The following is a 23,951-nucleotide window of genomic DNA, read 5'->3' on the forward strand; positions in this document are numbered from 1 at the left end:
AGAGGCCCATTGGACTTGCCAACTTTATATGCCCCAGTACAGGGGAATGCCAGGGCCAAGGGGTGGGGGTGGGTGGGTGGGGGACTGGGGGGGGTGTATTGGGGACTTTTTGGATAGCATTGGAAATGTAATTGAGGAAAATACCTAATTAAAAAAAAATAAGTTGGAAAAAAAAAGATGTCATGTAACTTTTGCTTTCATAATAAATACAGCCTTATCCATGTTGTCTACCATGTCAGTAATGTATAGGTCTCCAAAGATTAAATTCTTAGCAGGATATGGTGGCAAGTGCTACAGTCCCAGCACTCAGGAGGCTGATGCAGGAGGCTGATGTAGAAGCAAGCTTGTGCTATTTGGTGAAACTGTCCCCCTAAAGAAAACAACAAAGAACAAATATCTGTGAAAAGTTGTGCTTTTCAATGTTTACTTTTGTGGTCAATAATTATTAAATTACATCATTTTAAGAAAGCTCTCAGTAATTGTATTTACCCAGTAAAGATGACTATTTTTGTGGTTGGGTTTTCCTTTTAATTGGGAGGTGGTTGAGGCAAGGTTTCTCTATATAGGCCTGGCTGTCCTGGAACTCACTTTGTAAATTAGGCTGGCCTCAAACTCAGAGATCTGCCAGCTTCTGCCTCCAGAATGCTGGGAATAAAGGCATGTGCCACCATTGCCTGGCCTATCTTTGCTATATAAGCCTTTACACAATCTTGATGTATAGTAACTTACTTATATTCAAAAGACAGGAAGAACCCAAATACTAATCAACTGATATAGATAAAATGTATAGAAGATGATATTCAAAAGTTAAATGTTGTTTGACAGAAAGTATCATTACATGCTATGATATAGATGAACCCAAAGAACGTTGTTCTGTATGAGAAAACCAGCAAAAGACTTACTTACATTGAGATTTCATTCATATGAAATAGCTAAAATAAATCTATTTGTAGCTGGGTGGTGGTGGTGCACACCTTTAATCCCAGCACTTGGGAGGCTGAGGCAGGTGGTTCTCTTAGTTCCAGGTAAGCCTGGTTGTGTGTGTGTGTATGTATGTACTTGTATATATGTGTATGTATGTGCACATACCTGTGTGTATGTGTATGTGTGTGTATGCAGAAGGGAAATAGGCTTAATAGGACCAGGGAAATGAGTGATTGCTAATGGCTATGAGTCATTTTTGGGAGATTTATGAAATCTTTCTCATTGTTGAGAGCCATAATTCTTAATATACTGAAAACTACTGAATTATGTACTTCAAATGAGTTAATTTGTAGTGCAGGAATTATATTTTAATAAAGTCTTTTAATGAAGCTTGTGAAGTACCTTACTACAGCACTATTGTGCCTTAGACAGTGAATACTGCACTTTGGTTTGTGTATGTGTGGGTTTTTTTGTGTGTTTCTTTTGGCTTTTATCTTTATTTGTTTGTTTGGTTTTCTACGAAAGGATTTCTCTGTATAATCTTGGCTGTCCTGGTACTCACTCTGTAGTCTAAGCTGCTTCTGTGTGTGTTTGTGGGGTAGAGAAGTAGTTTGAATTTTGATATTCCTCAAATTAACAATTTATTTGTTTGTAGCTTTCATGTTTTACCAGTTAGGTGAAATATGGTATTTAATGGTAATTTTATTTCTCTTAAGAGACTGTTGTGTCTTTTCTTAAGAAGTATGTAATGTTACTGTGAACATTACATACTTTTAGTTGGGCTATTTTAGACATTTATTTAGCTTACTAAATATTAAAGCAGTACTTGATACTGTGAGACTTTTACAAGTGAAACAGAAAACTGCCATTTAGGAGTTTTAGAGTATCTGGGATTATTGTAATTAATGATTTTTCATTTCTTTTTTGTTTTGTTTTGTTTTGTTTTTTCCTAACTAGGTAACCACTGTTTTTAATGAAGTCACATCAACTTTTGATTTAAATCCTCAAGTGTTACAGCAGTTAGATAGTAAACGGCATCAGGTCCAAATGACAGTTGCTGAGACGAACCAGGAGTGGCAAGTACTGCAGCTGAGAGTACATACGTTTGCTGCGTGTGCTGTTGTGAGCTTGCAGCAGCTTCCGGAGAAACTAAATCCTATCATAAAACCATTAATGGAAACGATTAAAAAAGAAGAGAATACGCTAGTGCAGAACTATGCTGCTCAGTACATAGCTAAGCTTCTTCAGCAGTGTACAACAAGGACACCATGCCCTAATTCAAAAGTTATTAAGAACCTCTGTAGCTCTCTTTGTGTGGACCCATACCTCACTCCCTGTGTTACATGTCCAGTACCAACACAAAGTGGCCAGGAAAATTCCAAAGGTATATGTCTAAACCTTTATTTGCATAGAGAAGGAATTGACCATTTAAATTTAGTTTCATTGGATTATAGATGTAATTTAAGCACAAATCTGGATCCTTTTAGAGCTATCTCTCCATTTCTTATTCTGTATGAAACAAAGCTTGATTATAACAAAATTGTATCAGTTTGTGTATTTGCTAGTCAGCCCTCATATATGCAAATGAGCCATCTATATAAGAAGTGAAGTTGCCTGAAATCTGTGTTCAGCCTTCCTTAACCTTGAAAGTCATTGCATGGCTTATTAACTAGGCTAGAAAAACTAGCTGTATCAAACATTAATAATTTGTTTTATTAATTTAGTGCCATGTTATGATGTGAGTAGTCTATTTGATAAATAACACCAAATAAACAAATTTCCTATTTTTATTTTATTTTTAAGGTTTATTTATTTTATGTAAGTGAGTATACTGCCACTCTCTTCAGACACACCAGAAGAGGGCATCAGATCGCGTACAGATGGTTGTGAGCCACCATGTGTTTGCTGGGAATTGAACTCAGGACCTCTGGTTAAGAGCAGTCAGCGCTTTTAACCTCTAAGACATCTTGCCAGTCCCAAATTTCCTATTTTTATGTAGAAAATTTATATGGAAAACAACTTTCATTTAGATAAAAATAACATTGGTGTAGTCACATAACTAAGTCCTATGATTTTTAAATTATGATTTTAGAAAGCCCAAATTATTTGAAATGTAATAGACTTACAACTTTTAAAAACAAATGAGAAGGAAGAAAGTTCCTGTAGAATATTAACTAAAGTGTAGTAATGCAGTGGTGAGCGGGTTTTCTGAATTCATCACGATTACAAATATTTAATATTTTTTAATGTTTATTCCTGGGCGCTATCATTGCAAGTGCTATTTTTCATTGATTTTTACTCCATAACTTTCATTGTGTTTAATATAAGTCTTAATCCAAATAGACAGTTTGGTTATCATGTCATTGTCTAACACAGCATCATCCTGTATAAAAATTGAGGTCTCACTGAGTTTATAATAACATCATATCTCTTTAGGGCAGGAAGCTTTTGCTCACCTATATTTTGATTAAATGTTTTTATCCTTTCTAGGATCCAACTCAGAAAAGGATGGAATGCACCACACTGTCACCAAGCACAGGGGGATCATTACACTCTACAGGCATCAGAAAGCAGCATTTGCCATCACCAGCAGGCGAGGTCCCATCCCCAAAGCAATCAAAGCTCAGATAGCAGATCTACCTGCAGGAAGTAGTGGGACTGTCCTGGTGGAACTTGATGAGGTGAGTAGTCCCCGGCCCTTCCCCCCATTCAGAGCGAAGTTGTTGTTAGTTACTACTTGGACTGAGGTAGTAGGCTCACAAGTTTGAGGCCAGACTGGGAGGGAGGTAGGAAGGAGGATCAGATAATGTACAAGAGTGCAGAGGGTATTCAGGACAGGATGCAGGCAAAGGCTTGGCCTCTGCCCTGAGACATAGCCATAGCACTTCCGGGAGCATAGTAACAATGGGATGGCTAGTCCTGTTCTTTTGATTATAAGACATGGGCACTTACCTGGGCTCCATAGTAAACTCTTGGTGCTAAAAAAAATGTGGGTTTGTAAAATATGGGTCATCGGTAAGTTTTTCATGGTTGCATCTTTGGGGCTGCTGTTTTTTGGGGGCAGAGAACATTTAAAAAATGTCACTGGTGACTGTCTCTAGAAATAGCATATCTTTCTATTATTTTATTTCTGTGTTAGACTAAAAAAAAATCTAGTTTGAAGTTTTAGGCCTGTGTGGAATTTATTATTGAAAAATGTTTGCAGTGTTCATAAATATATCCAGTAATTGTTTTATTGATTATCAGAAGCACTGTCAATTTTTAGATGTTGACTTTAAAATACTTTTGATTAAAACTATAATGTATTACGCTTTTTTTAAAAAAATATTCTTTCAAAATTGGATTTTAGGCTCAGAAGCCTTACCTGGTACAACGGAGAGGAGCTGAATTTGCCTTAACAACTATAGTGAAGCATTTTGGTGCTGAAATGGCAGTGAAGTTGCCACATCTTTGGGATGCTATGGTTGGCCCATTGAAGTCTATGATTGACCTAAATAATTTTGGTAAGCATTCAATTTAAATCAGTTCAGTGTTTTTAGTGTGTATCTCATACCCTTTTCAAAGAAAGCTGCTTATCTCTTTTTATTCTAGACTAGCATGTAAGCTTTAAAATGGCTGATAATTTTCATGTTATTCTTTCCCCCCAATTCTCTGTATATTTAAAAATAAATTTTGAAATGCATTATTATTTTAAATCTCTTCAGTTGCTTTTAAGTGCAGTATTTGAGTACTTAAAGTCATACCATTTTCAATACAAAAAACTCTGTTGACATTTGTATATTAGCTGAGGGGGTACTAATTTATTTTTGTGGACTCTAGGTTCTAAAAATTAGTTACAAAGTGATAGGACTTTTATTTGAATAGATGGAAAGTCTCTCCTGGAAAGAGGTGATGTTCCTGCTCAAGAATTGGTGAATTCCCTGCAAGTGTTTGAAATAGCAGCAGCTTCCATGGACTCTGCACTTCATCCCTTGGTAATTAATATGTGTTGTGCTTTTTCAGATAAAGTAAATTGTCTTGTTGAATAATTTTAATACTTGACATAGACAATTTATATCGCTACTAATGGCATTTTTTAAAATGTGGTATAACTAGACTCTTCCTTGTGAGACTTGTGAATTGGGTGCAGGAGTGAAAACCCAAGTAGAAACTTAAGGAGCACTGTGGAGAGAGTTCTGAAGCAAAGGAGAAAGAAGAGTGTAGGCTGTTTAGATCAATAATAGGGAGAACTCCACACAAGGAGGAGCTCAGCAGCAGGACATGTCTTCAGGATAAGCAGAGGTGGAGGAAATCACCTGCTAAGGTGGAACTGGTCAGTGGCCGGGGGACCCTAGTGTATGGCTTTAGTTTTGGGTCGGCTTTTACTAGTACACGTCTAACAAGAGTTTTCATACAGGCAAGAGGAAAAGTAGAAGATTATTTGGTTTTAGTAAAAAAAATATCTATGTATCTACATTAGAGATGCTCTTTGCCATTTATTGTATTGCAGTTTTATCTTTTCTCTGTAATTACATAACATAAAAATAAGAGTCATAAAATTCAATCTAGGAGATAGTGGTTAGGAATAAAACTATGAACGTTTACTTTTTAAGAATTTCTGATAAGCTGTAGCAGCCTGTGTCTGTTTCCCAGTTTCTAAGAAGACGAGGTAGAAAGACTGCTTGTGTATGGTAGTTTGAGGCCAGCCTGGACAACAGCAAATCCTCTTCTCAAAGAAAGCTTTCCCATCTTCTTTATTATTATTATTATCATCATTGTTTAGTTATGTTTTTTTCTGAGACAGGGTTTCTCTGTGTAGCCCTGGCTGTCCTGGAACTCACTCTGTAGACCAGGCTGGTCTCGAACTCAGAAATCTGCCTGCCTCTGCCTCCCAAGTGCTGGGATTAAAGGCGTGTGCCACCACTGCTTGGCCTTTTTTATTAGTAGTAAAGAAAGAAAGAACTCTTTATCCCCCTGTACTCAGCTGATGTGTGAGGCTGGCCTTCACTGTTGAATAAATATTTGGCTATTATTGGTAGCCTTGATGTATTATGCAGTGGACATTTAGCAGTGAACGCTGATGCAGTGTCTTAGTCAGGGTTTCTATTCCTGCACAAACATCATGACCAAGAAGCAAGTTGGGGAGGAAAGGGTTTATTCGGCTTACACTTCCATGCTGCTGTTCATCACCAAAGGAAGTCAGGACTGGAACTCAGACAGGTCAGGGAGCAGGAGCTGATACAGAGGCCATGGAGGGATGTTCTTTACTGGCTTGCCTTTCCTGGCTTGCTCAGCCTACTCTCTTATAGAACCGAAGACTACCAGCCCAGGGATGGTCCCACCCACAAGGGGCCTTTCCCCCTTGATCACTAATTGAGAAAATGCCTTACAGTTGGATCTCATGGAGGCATTTCCTCAACTGAAGCTCCTTTCTCTGTGATAACTCAGCTGTGTCAAGTTGACACAAAAATAGCCAGTACATGCAGTCATAATGTTGTGGTAAGCCAGAACTTAGAAATACCTACCAAAAACCAAAGTACCGAGAATAAAATCAGGAACACTGAACTTTTTTAACTTTTTCCCTAGTAAGTAACGTAATTTTTTTCAATTATTTTTAGCTGGTACAGCACTTGCCTCATCTTTATATGTGCCTTCAGTACCCCAGCACTGCAGTGAGGCACATGGCGGCTCGTTGCATAGGTGTCATGAGTAAAATAGCTACCATGGAAACAATGAATATTTTTTTGGAGAAGGTACTTCCTTGGTTGGGAGCAATTGATGACAATGTCAAGCAAGAAGGTGCAATTGAAGCACTTGCCTGTATCCTTTATTTTGCCAAATCTGAACCGTTTTATTTATTTTATTTAAGAAAAATTCAGTTTACTCACTTTAAAATGCACATAATCTGCTTACTCCAAATGACAACTTTTTATATTTTATTTTGAAGTATTTTACTTTTCAATATGATTTAATTATGATTATATTTTATTTTATATTTTATATTAAAATTTCATACAAGAAGTTTACAGAATTGCTTAAAATAGGTAACTTTTTAACATGCAAAAGTACTTTTATATCGTCTTAAACTAGTAACTGACCTGTTTATCTTATTTAATGTTTCCTTAGTATTAATTAAATACTTGGTGGGCTATATTTACCTTAAATGTATGTTTTCAAACTTTGTTCATTTTTTTTCCAGGAGAAAATTAATGAAATATGTAAGATAATTAAGCTCTGGTTTCTCTTCAGGTCATATAAATGTCTGCCTTTTACTGAAATATAGCAAATCTAGAAATGTGCTACCAGTTCTTTTAAAGGACATGGTGGCCATTGTTTAATTTGGAATGTGTGAATCCCGTGGGTCAAAGCCAAAAAGGTGGATAAGGTCAGATCAGTAGAAAAGGCTGGTTCTTCGGGTTCAGAAGTCCCAGTGGCAGAGATTAGACTTAGTATATCCACATGATGATTTTTATGCTCCTGGTTGGAAATTGAGAATTAATCTTTGTGTGATACACAAAGATTTGAGTTGTCCCATGGAACCTGACTCCCCCTTCTGACTTTTTCAGGCACAAGGCATGAAAATAAAATAATAAAATTTTTAAAAATTAAAACACACACACATGGGCTGGCGAGATGGCTCAGTGGTTAAGAGCGTCCAGAGTTCAAATCCCAGCAACTACATGGTGGCTCACAACCATCCGTAAGATAATTTGATGCCCTCTTCTGGAGTGTCTGAAGACAGCTACAGTGTACTTACATATAATAAATTAAATCTTTAAAACACACACACACAGAGTTTGTCTGTGTACCATGTGCATGTATAGTACCCATGGAGACTTGAAGAGTACATCAGATGCCCTGGGTCTGAGTTCCAGGTGGTTGTGAGCTCTTATGTGGGTTCTGGGTATCAAATCCAGGTCCCTTGGAATGGTCCTACTTTGCCATCTCTTCATCCCCAGCTTTGTTTTGCTTTTAGTTTTTCAAGGCAGGGTTTCACTGTGTAGTCCTGGAACTCACTGTATAGACCAGGCTGGTCTTGAACTCAGAGATGTGCCTGTCTCTAAAAGAGCTCCAACATGTTTGGATTGTTAACAGAAATCATTACATTGAGCCTTGCAGGATGTTGTCCATATGTAATCCTAGCACTGGAAATAGGATCAGAAGGACCAAGAGTTAAAGGCCATTCTAGACTTCTATGATAACCTGTCTCAGAAAATAATAGAAAATAGGACTGGAGAGATGGCTCAGCGGTTAAGAGCACTGACTCTGCTCTTCCAAAGATTCTGAATTCAAAACCCAGCAACCTCATGGTGGCCCACAACCATCTGTAATGTGATCTGATGCCCTCTTCTGTTATGTCTGAAGACAGCGACAGAGTACTTACATATAACAATAAATAAAATTTTAAAACAGAAAGAAAGAAAAGAATAGAAAATAAAGTGCTCAGGATATGTTATATACATGTGTCAAAATGTCAAGAAAAAGACTTTTTTAATGTTGAAGTTGCAATCTTTGTATACTAGGACATGAAGATGTGTACCAGGGAACTATTTTAAAATTTCCTTGATGACTTACTCAGGTGTTATGGAGCAATTGGATGTCGGTATTGTTCCATATATTGTCCTTTTAGTTGTTCCTGTATTGGGAAGGATGAGTGATCAGACAGACAGTGTGAGATTCATGGCTACGCAGTGCTTTGCAACACTGATTAGACTGATGCCACTTGAGGTAAGTGGGAGAGATTGGTGTTTATGAGTTTAGTGTTTTCTATAACCTCAGAGTAGTAACTTTTTATTTTTAAAGATTTATTTTGTGTGTATGACAGGGCTGTTTGTGCCTGTGATGGAGGTCAGAGGATTGAACTTGGGTCCAGTCCCATCATGAGACCTCAGGCTGATGTTCTGTGGTGTGTCCCAGCCACAAGCACAACCCTCATTTGTTAGTGTAGTTTTTAGGTCTCCATGGGTAAAATTTGCTTTAACATAATAATAATTTTATGATGATCCAAAGTTAATAATTGTAAATATTTTGGATTTAATTTTTTTATGGTCCTGGGGATTGAACATAAGCCTTGTACATGGTAGGTAGTGTTCTACCAATTCCCTCCACCCCTTAGCTTAGAAATAGCTATCTCAAGAGTAAGGCTGGCCAAGGAGATGACTAAGTGGCGGAGAGCACTTGCTGCACAAGGGTGAGGACCTGAGTTCCCACCACTCACATAACAAACTAGATGTGGCCGGTCACTGCCTGTCACTAAGGGACAGGGACCTGAGGATCACTGGGCTGGCTGTCATTCTGGCTCTGGTTCAGGTTCGGTAGAGACTGAAGGAATGATGATGTTAGACAGAGCAGGACACCTGCTATCTTCCTTTGGCCTTTGTGCAGGCATAAATACACACAATCTGTCAAATCAATATTGAAACCTGAGGCTGGATATGGCCAGGCATGTCTATGAGCATCACAGTATGGCAAAGAATTGAATGGAATGCTGATGTGTTTAAATTATTTAAGGGAAGAAAAAGAGGCTAGTTTAGCAAACAGTTAACAGGTACCCTCCTCCAATATATTATATTTTGAAAAGGTCAGAAGTTATATATATACATACATATTTATTTATTTCACATTTGTCTCATGCTCGAGGATGAGATTTTATAGCTCTTCCCATTTTCACCACAGCCCAGCCCGGCAAGTTATAGATGTCACTAGGACTTTTGGTGCTCTTGCTTAGACTCTTTCTCGGGCTCAAGCAGTTTTGCACTAAATTGTACAGGTGTTAACAAAATGAATACAATGCACAATTCCTTCTTTGTTATAAAACAGAAAATTTGGTTGGGGTATTATTAGAACTTTCATATACCATATTTTGAGATTCAATATCTGAAGACTTCAGAACACTGTGAAGCTGATATTAATAACATAGAATGTAAAGTAGGTTCATATCTCTGTTTCTTTATTAACATTTGTTGCAAATTAAAGCCCTGTTTTCTTTGTAATTCTTCAAACTCTTTTAATATCTTTTAAAATCTTTAGATTTATTTACCATCAAGTCTTCATACTATTTTTAATTAATGTTTTTCTGCGTGTATGTTTGCCTTTGTAAAACTGCAATTATTTTGGTAACATTTCAGGATGGAAAATTTTAGTAACTGGCATGGACTGTGTAGTGAAATCCAGGCCTTTCAGACAAACTTCTCTTCCCTTACCCCACCCCCACACATAGAACAAGCATTAGTTAATACTTCTTGAGAGAGGTGAACCTCTGAACGCTGTGATTACACCGGTGTAGTTTTATGCAATGCTGGCATTGAACTCAGGGCTTTTTGCATGTTCGTCAAGCACTTAGCAAATGAGCTATGCATTCATTACTCTCAAGTCTAATTCTAATACATGTTAAAACCTATTTTAGGCAGGCATTCCAGACCCTCCAAACATGTCAGAAGAATTAATCCAGTTGAAAGCAAAAGAGCGACACTTTTTAGAGCAATTGTTAGATGGGAAGAAGTTAGAAAATTACAAGATCCCAGTACCAATCAATGCTGAACTCAGGAAATATCAGCAGGTGAGCTTATAAATGTGAAATCACTTTTTCTGTTTGACTCGGTAAAGTCTTAGATTTAGTGTCCTATTTTAATTTATCTAGGTTCATACAAATATGTTTTACAAGAAAAAAATTCTTATGCTCTGCTTACATTTACAAAGATTTCCTTTCTCTACCCAACTTTCTAGGATGGTGTGAACTGGTTGGCCTTTCTCAATAAGTATAAGCTTCATGGAATTCTGTGTGATGACATGGGCTTAGGAAAAACATTACAGTCCATCTGCATCCTAGCAGGAGATCATTGTCAGAGGTAATAAAAACAAAATGTTAAAATAAAGGTTCTAAATCCTGATCAATGTAAACAGATTGCTTACTTGTTTTTTTTTTTTTTTTTCTTTTGTAAAGGGCCCAGGAATATGCAAGATCGAAATTGGCAGAATGTATGCCACTTCCTTCCTTGGTGGTTTGTCCACCAACATTAACAGGTCATTGGGTAGATGAAGTAGGTAAATTTTGTTCCAGAGAATATCTCAATCCGTTGCATTATACTGGCCCTCCCACTGAAAGGATAAGGTAAGAGCCGTGCAACAAAACGGTTCATAGTTTAAGTCTCTTGGAAACATAGAATGTATGAAAGTTGAACTGTAGTTAGCTCTATAATTAGACCCATAGAGACCTAGCTTAAGAAATGGTGAGAAGGTGACAGTGAAGCTCACCAGAATGAAGGACTTGAACCACCCTCCCACCCGTGTTCTGCGAAACGAGCAGCAGCCCTGTCCACCCTGGGGGATCTGGAGGACCTTGGGGCCACAGCACCTCTTTTTTTTCTTTGATTCCATTCTTTACATATTTTCTTAGTTTCCTTTTCTTCTCCTTTGTCGTCTTTATATGTACTTTTGGTTCATACTGCCTGGTGTAGATATACTACAGTTATGGCCACAGTGTGTACTCAGGATCACCCCCACAGGCACTGGTTCTCAACCTGTGGGTCATGATCTCTTTGTAGTTGAATATCAGATATGTACATTATCATTTATAATAGTAGCAAAATTACAGTTATGAAGTAGCAATGAAAAAACTTTATGGTTGAAGTCACCACAACTTTAGGAACTGTATTACAGGGTTACAGCATCAGGAAGGTTGAAAATTACTACGCTAAAATCCATTGTTTGGAGATCAGCATAGGGCCTGAGTGAAGCTCACTTGAGTTTGTTAAGTGGACAGAGGGAGGATTTGATTGTAAGCACTTGAAATATTTGCACTCAAAATTCCTGTAGTGTCAATTAGTATTCACGTATCTGCACATGATAGGAATTCTGCTTGTTAGCTACCTAACAGGGAATCAGCTCACTCCCTTGAGAATTTTAAGGGTGGGTTATTGCTTTAGAAGCAACAGGAGGACTCTTTCTTGTTTTTCTTTCCCAAATGTTGAGTTGATCTTTACTTTATTCTAGAGTTGGTGGTAAATGACCATATTCTCCTAGCTCCAGGACCATACTAAGTAGTTCTTTACTCTGTCATCAGAGAGCTCAGTCCTGGACATGATAGACTGGCTGTTTAATCGTGTTCAGAGGACATAATCTTGTGAATAGGTCAACCTGGTTCTGCTGCTTCATCTTTCTCTTTTTATTTGTTATGGGGATCTAGGATCTATAAGACCCATTTAGCCTGAATGGTAAAGGAATGAATGTGCCCCAAAAGAAGAGGTACTGACAAAGCTCTTACTAAGTTTTGAGTTAGGTGCTCATCTTTTTTTTCTGAGTCACATATCAGATCTACATCATAAAGTATGTGGTAGCATTCTTGTTTACAGAGTAAACACAGTGCTCAGTAGCCCGATTGGAACACTTTACAGATTTACACTATAATAGCAGCTGCACTTACACCATTGAAATTGTATTAAGAAGAGTGGTGGCTCACACCTCAGCCTTTAATCCCAGCTTGGGAAGCCGACGCAGGCTGATCTCTGAGTTCAAGGCCAGCCTGGTCTACAAAGTGAGTTCCAGGACAGCCAGGGCTACACAGAGAAACCTTGTCTGAAAAAAATCAAACCAAATCAAAAAAAAAAAAAAGCAAAATAAAATCGCATTAAGAAATTAATAATTCCTGTTTTCCTTCCTTATTTTCTTTAAAGGTTGCAACATCAAGTAAAAAGGCACAATCTGATAGTAGCCTCATATGATGTTGTGAGGAATGACATAGACTTTTTTAGGTAAGACTTCAAATGTACTTTACAAAAACTTAGTATTGATAGGTAGGGAGGATATGATAGGATAATGTGGGTACTGAGTATGAACAATATACTTGACATACATGTATGAAAATGTCAGCCAAACTGTCACTTTTTAGAGTGGATGCATGCTATTTTGATTTTTAAAACTTGGTTGGGAGAAAGCACAAAAGAGATTTTTTAGGCTGGTGGAACATGATGTTTTGCTCTGGATTGTGGCTGTGTTTATAATATACCTTATAGAATTCATACATTCATTCACATCAGAATTGTACCTTTGGGGCTGGTGAGATGGCTCAGTGGGTAAGAGCACCCGGCTGCTCTTCCGAAGGTCTGAAGTTCCAGCAACCACATGGTGGCTCACAACCACCCATAATGAGATCTGATGCCCTCTTCTGGTGTGTCTGAAGACTACAGTGTACTTACATATAATAAATAAATAAGTAAATAAATCTTAAAAAAATACATTAAAAAAAAAGAATTGTAGCTTTTTCTTCATGTATTCTCTATTTCCATGAAATACTTCTAGCAAGAAAAAAAGAAAAAGAAAAATTGATATGAAGTTGAGAATACTTACTATTTCGGCTTCTATGATTGTTCCTATAATGTCTGATATGTGGGAAAAGATGGATAACAGTTATTTATTTATTTTTCCTTAGAAATATTAAATTTAACTACTGTATTCTTGATGAAGGCCACGTCATAAAAAATGGAAAAACCAAGTTGTCCAAAGCAGTAAAGCAGCTGACTGCTAATTATAGGATTATTCTTTCTGGAACACCAATCCAGGTAATTATTTACAGTTCTTCCTATTTTAAAACAAATAATAAACTTGCCAGGTGGCATAGCATTTAGTAGTAAATTACAGAGTCTTTTAGTTATAAAGATGACAAAAGTAGCTAAATTGTTTTGTAAAGGCTCCTTTTGTATGTGGCAGGAGCCTGCAGGTTTGGTTTTGTCTGTTTTTGTTTTGAGACAGGGTCTTACTATGTAGCACTAGCTGGTCTGAAATCCTAGCTGGTTTTAAATTCATTGCAATCCTCCTGCCTCTGCTTCCTGAATGCTGGGATTACAGATACACATGATCATACCTGGCCTTTCATAAGTAATCTTTTTTTCTTCTTCTTGGTTTTCAAGACGGGTTCTCTTTATGTAGCCCTGGTTGTCCTAGAACTAGCTCTGTAGATAATGCTGGCCTCAAACTCACAGAGATCCACCTGCCTATGCCTCCCAAGTGTTGGGATTAAAAGTGTGCATCACCACTACCTGGCCATAATTAATCAGATTATTAGATTATTTAGATTTATATATTTTTAATTTTCTGAGTATGGGTGTTTTGCCTGTATACTGTGTATAAGGAGAATACAGAGACCAGCAGAGAGTGTCACATTCCATAGTACTGGAGTTATAAATTGTTGTCACTATGTTGGGAACTGAATCTGGGTCCTCTGTAAGAGCAGCAACTCTTTCTTAACTCCTTTCAAGGTGTCCCATCTCCTTTGCCATTATATAGTTGAGACTAGCCCAGAACTCAGTACAGATCAAGCTATAGATCAAGCTCACAGGTCTGCTTGCCTCTTTTTTTTTGGGGGGGGGGGTTTGAGACAGGGTTTCTCTGTGTAGCCCTGGCTGTCCTGGAACTCACTTTGTAGACCAGGCTGGCCTCGAACTCAGAAATCCGCTTGCCTCTGCCTCCCGAGTGCTGGGATTAAAAGGCATGCGCCACCACGCCCACCTTCTGCTTGCCTCTTAAATAGGTCAAGTTTTATTAAAGGTCATACTTACATTCTAATTTTTAGGTTATTAAATTAACACTTGTTTGATGTTTAAAACAGATTTGATCCTACCCTGACCATTCTACTTCTGTAGTTATCTAGAAATCTGACTTAGCAGTGAAAATAGAACCATCTTAGAAATGAATATCACACAGTAGAGGTTTGAAATTTTTAGCAAATGTTCATAATTTGCCTGGATAGCCGCCTTTGGTAGGAAGATTACCTTATTCTCCAATTAGTGGAACCATATTTTCTAGCTCTAAAAATGATTTTTTTTTCAAGGCAGGATTTTTCTGTGTAGTAGTTAGTAGTATAACTGCTCTCAAATTCATTTCACCTACCTCGGCTTCCCACATGCTGAGATACAGGAGAGTGCCACATGTACATGGTGGCACAACCCTTTGACCCCAGCACTCAAGACGGGGCAGGCAGGACTTTGTAAGTTTGAGGCCAGCCTGATCTACACAGGTAGTTCCACAACAGCCAGGGCTGTAAACAACTCTGTCTCAATAAAAATAAACAGTAAGAAAAGGGAGTTCTGAGGCTTACAGTCACAGTTAGTTTAGTAAGCACTGCATATTTTAATAATCATTAAAGAGAAGTTGTCTTTTACAGATTTTTCTAAACTTACTAGAAGTTCTGTGGGCTGTGTGTGTGTGTGTGTGTGTTTGTGTATAAGAATGTGTGTTGTTTTGTTAGGGATCAAACCCAGGGCTGCAACAATTTCAAGCAAGTGTTAAATTCTGAGTTAAACCCCTAGCACAAAGTTGGTTTTGGTATGTGTCTTTTTTAAAGTGCACTAAAAGGGGATCGGAGAGACTTAGATTTAATTTCTATAATTATCTATTATTATTATTATTCGAGACAGAGTTTCTCTATGTATCCCTGGATGTCCTGGAGTTCTCTATGTTAACCAGGTAGACCTTGAATTTACAGAGATCCACCTGCCTCTGCCTCCCAAGTGCTGGGATTAAAGGTGCATGCCTTACTTAACTACTTGTACTTGATTGAGACATCAGAAGGTTTGAGGATTTGTCCAGTTAAAAAGCCATCTCTTTTCTCTTCCTCCACTTTAGTTTTGAAGTGGTCCGGGGGTTTCTGCTCTGCAGAGCTTTAGTGGGATAAGAAGGGTGTTCATGTTAGAGAGCAGCTGAGTGTGCTGAGCCAGAGCCTGCGCTGCTGAGGGTTCTGGATCCAGATCTACTAGGAAATGGTACTTGCCAAATGAAGAAAAGATAATTGATGATTCTTTTTCTGTTCAGAACAATGTTTTGGAGTTGTGGTCATTATTTGATTTCCTTATGCCTGGATTTTTGGGTACTGAACGCCAGTTTGCTGCTCGATATGGCAAACCTATATTAGCGAGTAGGGATGCACGAAGCTCCAGTCGAGAACAAGAAGCAGGTAAGGAAGAAGTACACTGAGTCCTCATGGTCAGGAGGATGGTGCGTCACAGGCACTCAAAGCTGTGTTCTCCTTGCTGACAGGTGTCCTGGCAATGGATGCTCTGCACCGCCAAGTCCTGCCGTTCCTTCTCAGAAGAATGAAAGAAGATGTTTTGCAGGATCTTCCACCTAAAATTATTCAAGACTATTACTGTACTCTCAGCCCTCTCCAGGTGAAGAGTGTGGTCATTGTAGTTGTTGATAGAATACTATTAGCAGGACAGCCTTTTATCAGATGCCCATCGAGAATTCAGTTCTCCAGTTTAAGTATAGACATGAGCTACATCTCACTCTAGTGGAGTCTAGAGCCTTTCCCTGCAAAGGGACAGCGCACTTTCTTTAAAGAGCGTGATCTGTGTTCTGTAGATTAAAGTAGAGACCAATGCTCTTCCCCCTCCAAGTGTAAGGGCGTAATCCTTTGGAATCAAGCCCTAGACTACCAAGTAAGGCCCCTCCCCCTACTCATTAAGATATTTCACTTAAAGAAAAAGCACTATGACTTCTCTTGGGCTGTTTTTGAGTGAAATAAGACTTACTTAACCACAGGTCATAGAGGAGGCGATAGTTGATCCATATTGGAATTGAGACTGCCTGACTGATGGGCAGGCGCCGTCGGTACCATGAGTGTGCTTACAACAGGGTGATTTGCATCCTTGGCAGAGTATTTTGGGATAATGTAGGACTTGATATAAGTCATTTATCTTTAGAATTTTTATTTTGTATTTTCAAACCACTGGTAACTGAAACTACAAGAAGCAAAAAGGAGCAGAGAGGATGCCAATATTAACAAAAGCCTTTATTAAGGCCAAAATCTGCTTGTGAGTAGTGTTGTGTCATCCTTATGAGAGTGTCATAGATGTTACATACTCCCTGTTTTTGAAAATACTGCAAAAGTGAGAAAAAGTAAGCAACTTGCCTAATAACACTATTGAGTTAAGTATAAAATCTTGATCTTTGGGATGTTATTGTACTTGAAATATTATTTGTTTTCTATCAGTGTTCCAAATACATTTTAACCCATTTCTGACTTTATTCGCAGAGACTGTTAGAAGAGTTTTATTGTGGGCTTTCCTTGTACTCTCTTCATAGAAACCATTTCTGTTAGACATTTCATTTCTCGTGGTTAGTTTATATATTCTGTCTCAGTATTGTTTGGTTTGGCAAGGTCAAACACATCAAAGACTCCTAGAATTATCCCCAGTCTAACCTGATCCTCTTCTGGTACATGTTAGTGTAGCACCCGCTAGCCAGGACTGATGTATTCACCTTAGATTTCTGGGCGGGCGGGGAGCTCTGCTTCTGTCCTTTAACATCTGGTTTAGAGTGAGTTCCAGGACAGCCAGAGCTACACAGAGAGAGCCTGTCTCAGAAGGAAAAAGAAAAGAACTTCTTGAAAGGAATGTCTTATGAGAAATGGGATACTTTTTGCCCTTTGGGGGTGGTGTGGTGATAATAGTCTGTGATATAGTATAGGCAAAAGCCACATTGAAATATTCTGGAGGAAGAGAACTCCAGAGGGAAATGACATTTTGCCTTTGGGTAACATTTATGGATTTGTATTCTGAGTTTTGTTCTTCCATCCTTGATAGATTTTTTTTTTTCCTTTTGTATTATGTTAGTACAAGGTAATGCTTTAAATTAGCAGTAACATTCTTTTAAAATCTAGTCTCAGAAGGGACTGATAGGTTTTTGGTCTTTTTTTAAATAGACTTGTGTTAAAAATAGATTTTTCTCATTTACTTGTAATGGATCTGACTCCCTTTTGTTGATAATTTATTTTCCTAAATGGAGGAAAAATTTAGGGTTTGTGTGTATAATACTTTGCAGCTGAAAATTAATTTTTCATTTTTTTCTGTAAATGTAATTTTAAAGGAACTTATATACAGATGGAGTGAATTATCTCTAATATCAATAATGAGGTAGTGGTGTCTTAGTTTTCTTTATTTATAAAGGCTGGTTCAGTTTACTGTTCATGTGAGTGTGCACACACACACACACACATACACACACACACACCCCTTTTCCTAGATGTATATTAACTGTTTCTCTGGGATAATTTTACAGGTTCAGCTTTATGAAGATTTTGCTAAGTCGCGTGCCAAGTGTGATGTTGATGAGACCGTGTCTTCAGCTGTGCTTTCAGAAGAAACTGAAAAACCAAAACTTAAAGCTACAGGTCATGTATTCCAGGTAGAGGTTATAGACTACTTTTAAGAATTAAAGAATGTTCTTTAATGGGGGCTGTTTTTATAGAGAAGACTAAAGTGCATATTCCTCTTTTTTCAACACTGAAAATAATATGAAAACTATCAAAGTACCCATTTACTCTTTCCTGGTTTTGTGTGTCTGTGAGAGAGGCAGCCTTGTAAAGCTCAGGCTAGCTGCACAGTCACCGTGCAAATGGTACACGAGCCTCTGTCCCCGAATCCCCTGCGTTTGCCTCTAGAGTGCTGACATTACAAGCATGTGCTGCCACACCCAGCTAGTGTTAATATTAGCAATGGGGAAATGCTTTTAATATCTACCTTACAGAATGTAACGCACATTTGTGTTAAATGAAAAGAGGGCTTTAGAATGAAGGCTCTTACTTTTCAGAAAGTAATGAAGTAAGTGCAGTGCAGTGTGGGTGCACATCTGTATGGGCTCATCTGTATTGGACAGTAGCTTTTTTTTTTTTTTTTTTTTTGGGTTTTTCGAGACAGGGTTTCTCTGTATAGCCCTGGCTGTCCTGGAACTCACTTTGTAGACCAGGCTGGCCTCGAACTCAGAAATCCGCCTGCCTCTGCCTCCCGAGTGCTGGGATTAAAGGCGTGCGCCACCACGCCCGGCTTCCCCTTTTTCTTTTTTGTTTGTCAAGACGGAGTTTCTCTGTGTAGCCCTTGGCTGTCTTGGAAGACCTTGGAAGTCTTACTTTGTAGACCAGGCTGGCCTCAAATTCAGATATCTGCTTGCCCCTGCCTCTCAAGTGCTGGCTGGGATTAAAGGTGTTTGCCACCCGGCTAGTATCTTCTAGATGGCTCCCCACATTGCATAATGAGGGAATCCTGTTGAGCCTCAAAGCTTGCTGTTCAGGCTTCACTGGTTAGGGACTCCCTACTGTCCTTCCACCATGCACTGGAATTACAGGCATTCCCTGTGTTCACTCAAATTTCTTTTTCCCTTTAATGTAGGTTCTAGGGATCTGAGCTCTGGGCCCCATGCTTCTGGCAAATGGTTTATGGGCTGAGCCATCTTGCTCTGAACTGGGTCTTGAACACTGAGTAGGAATTTTCTAGATACATGGACTGGGGAGGAAAGGATACAAAATTACAGACACTTGAGTTATGAAAGCACACTTACACAGCTGTTTTCCCCTTTAAAGGCATTACAATATTTACGTAAGCTCTGCAACCATCCAGCACTGGTCTTAACCCCTCAGCATCCAGAATTCAAGAGCACTACTGAAAAACTGGCCGTTCAGAATTCTTCTCTTCATGATATTCAACATGCGCCTAAGCTCTCAGCCTTGAAACAAGTACGTATGTCTTTTAATGATAAAATAATGTTCCTAACATATAATACTAGAACACGTTGCTTTTCCCAAAGATTATTGATGTGTTTACCATTTACTGTAGTTCTAAATTTGGCTTACAATTTTTTATAGCTTTTAAAAAAATGGCGTACCACTTTAACTGTGCAGTTCTGACATTACGTCACAGTCTTGTACAGCAGTGACAGTCATAGTCACTGAGTACTTTGTAACCCAGAGCCATTGCCTCCTGAGCACTCACTGACCATCTGCCCCTTATAATGCTAAACCTGCTTTCTACGACTCCCCTCTTACCTCAGCTGTTTCAGCTAAAGGGAGTCAGTGGTGTGCTTTTGAATGGCCTTTTTAATTAATTAATTAGTTCATTAATCAATTAAACTTTATTTATTTATATATTTATTTATTTTTTGAGGCGGGGTTTCACTATGTAGCCCTGGCTGGCTTGTAATTTACTGTGCGGCTCAGGTTGGCCTCAAGCTGACCAATCTGCCTGCTTCTCTCAGAATTGAGATTAAAGATATGCATCACTATACATGATCCCTTATTTAAAGAAGTAACTTCATACATAGCTTTTGTTTGAGACATCTGTGTCACTCCCTTGAATTAACATTAACGGAAGGGGGAAGCAAGCTGGGTGGTCAGTTTTAGCCCCAAGTACTAATGAACTGATATAGGGTACAAATCCATAGCTAGAAATACTTTTTCTATAGAAATCCTTGCAGTAGCTAGCATGTGTGGTAGCAAAGATGTGTCTGCTTTTGTTGACTGACAGTGTAATGCTTTCTTCCCTAAGTTGCTGTTGGACTGTGGTTTGGGAAATGGCAGTTCTACAGAGAGTGGGACAGAATCTGTTGTGGCCCAGCACAGAATACTGATCTTCTGTCAGCTTAAAAGCATGCTTGATATAGTAGAACATGATCTGCTCAAACCTCACCTGCCCTCTGTCACTTACTTGAGACTAGATGGCAGCATTCCTCCTGGACAGCGGCATTCCATTGTTTCCCGGTAAGTAGCTCCCTCTGCTCAGCTGCCATGTCAGCTTAGTCTATTGGTTATTACTCATGAAGGCGTTTGCCTCCAGTCGTGTTTCCTTTGGGTAAATACCTGCAGGTGTGTTACTGGGTGATCCAGTCCCAGTAAACTTCCTTTATTCCAGAACTACAGAAGTACTGTGAGGATGCTAGTGGTTGTATTAGGAAGGCATAACGTTAGTGGTCAGACTGGAAGCAAGTAAATGGGCAGCTTAGCTAAAACCTCTGTCCTAGCTACTGTTTCTCTGCTGACACCAAGCAGTAAACCAGCTTATCTGGAAGCAAAATGCTAAGTCTGCTTGAAATACACTGATGAAATCCGCATTCTGAGAATAGAGATTCCCAGGTTCAGTTTCAAACTTCAGATTCTCTTCTAATGTGTTCTTTTAGGCAGGGTCTCCTCAGACTCAGAGCTATCAGTAAGGCTAGTCTTTATAGCTAAATTACTGCAGGCATTTGTTTCCACCTTTCATGACTTGAAATTAAAGGCAGGTTGCCACGGCCGTGTGGCACTCAGGTAGGTTGTGGATATCTGAACTCCAGTACTCTGTGTAAGTGCTTTACCCACTAAGCCATCTCCCCAGCTCTTGTTGTTTGTCTTTTTTTTTTTTAAAGATCTATTTATTTATTATTATATGTAAGTACACTGTAGCTGACTTCTGACACACAGAAGAGGGAGTCAGATCTCATTGTGGATGGTTGTAAGCCACCATGTGGTTGCTGGGATTTGAACTCAGGACCTTCGGAAGAGCAGTCGGGTGCTCTTACCTGCTGAGCCATCTCACCAGCCCTTGTTGTTTGTCTTAATGACTGCTCTGAGAATCTGAAGTTTAATTTTGATTTCCCTGATAGACAGTAATGTTAAATGGCTTTGTTTTGTTCTCTTCCATGTATTTAGTGGCCCATTTAATTGATTGGGTTGGTGTTTGGTTTGTGTTCGTTGTGTATTCTACATATTAATCCTCTAAGCTCAGCAAAGACTCTTCCTCCCCCATTCTGTAAGCTGTTTCTTCATGTGATTGTGGCCTCTGACATACAAGGGGTCTTTTGGTTTTGATTTTTGAATCACATGTAATACTGTTTCTTAGTTCCTGACATTATGTCTTGAGACATTATGCCTTGAGTGATTGGATTCCTTCTTAGGAAGCCCTTGACCTTGTCCATATCCCAAATTGGTTTCCTTAATTTTGCCTCTTATACTTGGGAAATTTCAGTTCTTATTAAAGTCTCTGATCATTTAGAATTGTTCTTTTTATCCAGGATGACAGGGACCAGGTGTGGAGATCAGGTTTCCCAGCACCATCAGTGAGGAAGGACTGTCTACTCCACTTTAGGTCTCGGGCATTTTGTTGAGATTGAGGCTGCTACATGCGTGGATAATTGGGTTCTTTGTTATGCTGCATTATTTTCAGTGTCTGTGTCCTTGAAATCTGCTGTTTCCGGTGGCTTAGAAACCAGCCTGGTGACAACTCTCAGTGTTGCCTTTGCTCAGGATGGCACTGCTTACTCCAGGACTTCTGTACTTCATAGGAATAATCCTATTCCTATTCCTGCCCCATTTTTTGTGAAGTTATTGAAGTAGTTTTGTTGTTTGAAACCAGGTTTGACTATGTAGCCTTGGCTGGTCTGGAACTCACTCTGGCCTCAAACTCAAGAGTCTTACCTGCCTCTGGCTTCTGAGTGCTGGGATTAAAGACATGTGCCACCATGCCCAGCTTGTTGAAATATTGTTTTATATTCTTATCATATTCATACCTCCCCATTTCGCTCCATCCTACTTTTTACCCTTATTTAGTATTTATTTTTGCCCCACTGAGTCCTGTCAGTGCTGCCTGTACACTCTTCAGTGATTGGTAAGGGTTGGGATGTGTACATTGAATTTGTAGGTTGCTTTTTGTAGTACAGCTCTTTTCACAATTTTCTAAATTTAGTCATAGAGGGCTTATCATTTTCAAGTGTCTTTCAGTTTCCTTTTCAAGCATTTAAGTCTTTCATTACTAGCTGGGCATGGTGGCATATATCTTTAATCTTGGCACCTGGAAGGCAGAAGCAAATATATCTCTATGAGTTCAACACCAGCCTAGCTACATATCAAGTTCCAAGAAAGCCAGGGTTACATAAAGAGACACTGCTCCCATATACAAACAACAAATAAATAACTTTCTTTGTAGAGTCCTTCCTTTAATCTTCATAAGGTCTTCTAAGACTGTCTTTCTGCTTTCTCCGCGTGTCTGTTACTGATTTGTAGGAATGCTACTGATTTTGAATGTAGATTTTTAATTTTTTCTTTGCTTAAAAGTTTGTGAGATCTAAGAGTTTTATGATGGAATCGTGTGTGTGTGTGTGTGTGTGTGTGTGTGTTCAGTCTCTCATTGAACCTAGAGCTCACCATTGAGGCTAGACTTTCCTGGTCAGCCAGCCCCAGGATTCACCTATTTTTGGTGTGGGTACTGAGGGCTTAAATCCAGGTCCACACTAAGCACTTTAACCACCAAGTCGTCTTCCAGCCTAAGGTCAAGATAAAACTCAGTCATGTACTAAAAACCAACCAACCAAAGCCTCTGGCTCTCCTTCCTCTTGCACCATATTGACTACAGTGAAGAACTTGGACCCGTTTCTATTCCAGGTTTTAGAAAAAGTGGTCTGAGTAAGTCTGTCATATACAGCCTTTATTACATCAAGATATGTTCCTTTTATCCCTAGTTTTTCTCTGAGTTTATCTTGAAGGGACTGAGGATTTTGTCCAGCCTCTGCAGCTACTTAAGTAATTGTTGGCCATCTCTCTCTGAGTCCATTATGTAATGATTTACATCCACTCTTACGTTAAGCCAACTCGACTACCATCTTTCCAGTGTTCCTTAATTTGACTTGCAAGTATTTTATTGATAATTTGTGTATCTTATGTTCATCATAGGGAATATAATTTTTTGTTATTAACTGTTTTGCTATCAGTAACACCAGCTGTTAGAAAGGCTGAAGTGTTTGCTTTGTGCTGTGAATTGGCTTGATGCACGCTGCTGTTGCTCCTCCCTGAGTGACGCAGAGAATTCAGTGAATCCGGCTGGACCTGGGCTCTTTTAATTGTGAAATATTCCAGTAGATTGTCTAGAAATATATCCATTCCTTTTAATTTCTTCGTTATAGTAGTTGTTAAGGTATATCCTAATCTGAATTTGTGGCTCTCGTTTTGTTGCTGTCAGGAACAGACGGTGACGAGGACAGGGGCAGGGGCATGTGCTGGATGTTTTTTATTTTTCTTTTTCCCCTTCTCATTTAGTCCAGGAAATCTCCCTATGGGATGATATTTAGGACAGGTATTCCCACTCTATAATCCAGAAATCTCTTCACAGACAAAGCAGATTCATTTTCTGGTTATTCCAAGTCTTATCAAGTTGACAGAGTTTAACCATCACGGTATGTTTGTATTCAAAGGACATTCTCATCTCAGTGGATAACAACAAACATCCATACCATGGCTGTGCTGGCAAGTTTTATATCAG

At 38.8% G+C, this 23,951-nt stretch overlaps 1 protein-coding gene across 1 annotated transcript in view; it reads left to right on the forward strand.

Moving 5' to 3' along the window:
• Positions 1–23,951, forward strand: part of Btaf1 (B-TFIID TATA-box binding protein associated factor 1) — an 87,158-nt gene that overhangs the window by 59,592 nt on the left and 3,615 nt on the right. Inside the window, exons 20-35 of the mRNA XM_021151415.2 lie at positions 1,882–2,308; positions 3,415–3,605; positions 4,274–4,427; positions 4,789–4,898; positions 6,522–6,723; positions 8,483–8,631; positions 10,310–10,462; positions 10,630–10,751; positions 10,847–11,014; positions 12,576–12,653; positions 13,331–13,460; positions 15,709–15,850; positions 15,934–16,064; positions 17,956–18,081; positions 19,253–19,405; positions 20,214–20,425. Coding sequence (XP_021007074.1) covers positions 1,882–2,308; positions 3,415–3,605; positions 4,274–4,427; positions 4,789–4,898; positions 6,522–6,723; positions 8,483–8,631; positions 10,310–10,462; positions 10,630–10,751; positions 10,847–11,014; positions 12,576–12,653; positions 13,331–13,460; positions 15,709–15,850; positions 15,934–16,064; positions 17,956–18,081; positions 19,253–19,405; positions 20,214–20,425 — 2,648 coding nt within the window. The remainder of the gene's footprint in view (positions 1–1,881; positions 2,309–3,414; positions 3,606–4,273; positions 4,428–4,788; positions 4,899–6,521; positions 6,724–8,482; positions 8,632–10,309; positions 10,463–10,629; positions 10,752–10,846; positions 11,015–12,575; positions 12,654–13,330; positions 13,461–15,708; positions 15,851–15,933; positions 16,065–17,955; positions 18,082–19,252; positions 19,406–20,213; positions 20,426–23,951) is intronic.

The sequence above is a fragment of the Mus caroli genome, chromosome 19, assembly GCF_900094665.2.
Source record: "Mus caroli chromosome 19, CAROLI_EIJ_v1.1, whole genome shotgun sequence".
NCBI classification, from domain to species: domain Eukaryota; kingdom Metazoa; phylum Chordata; class Mammalia; order Rodentia; family Muridae; genus Mus; species Mus caroli.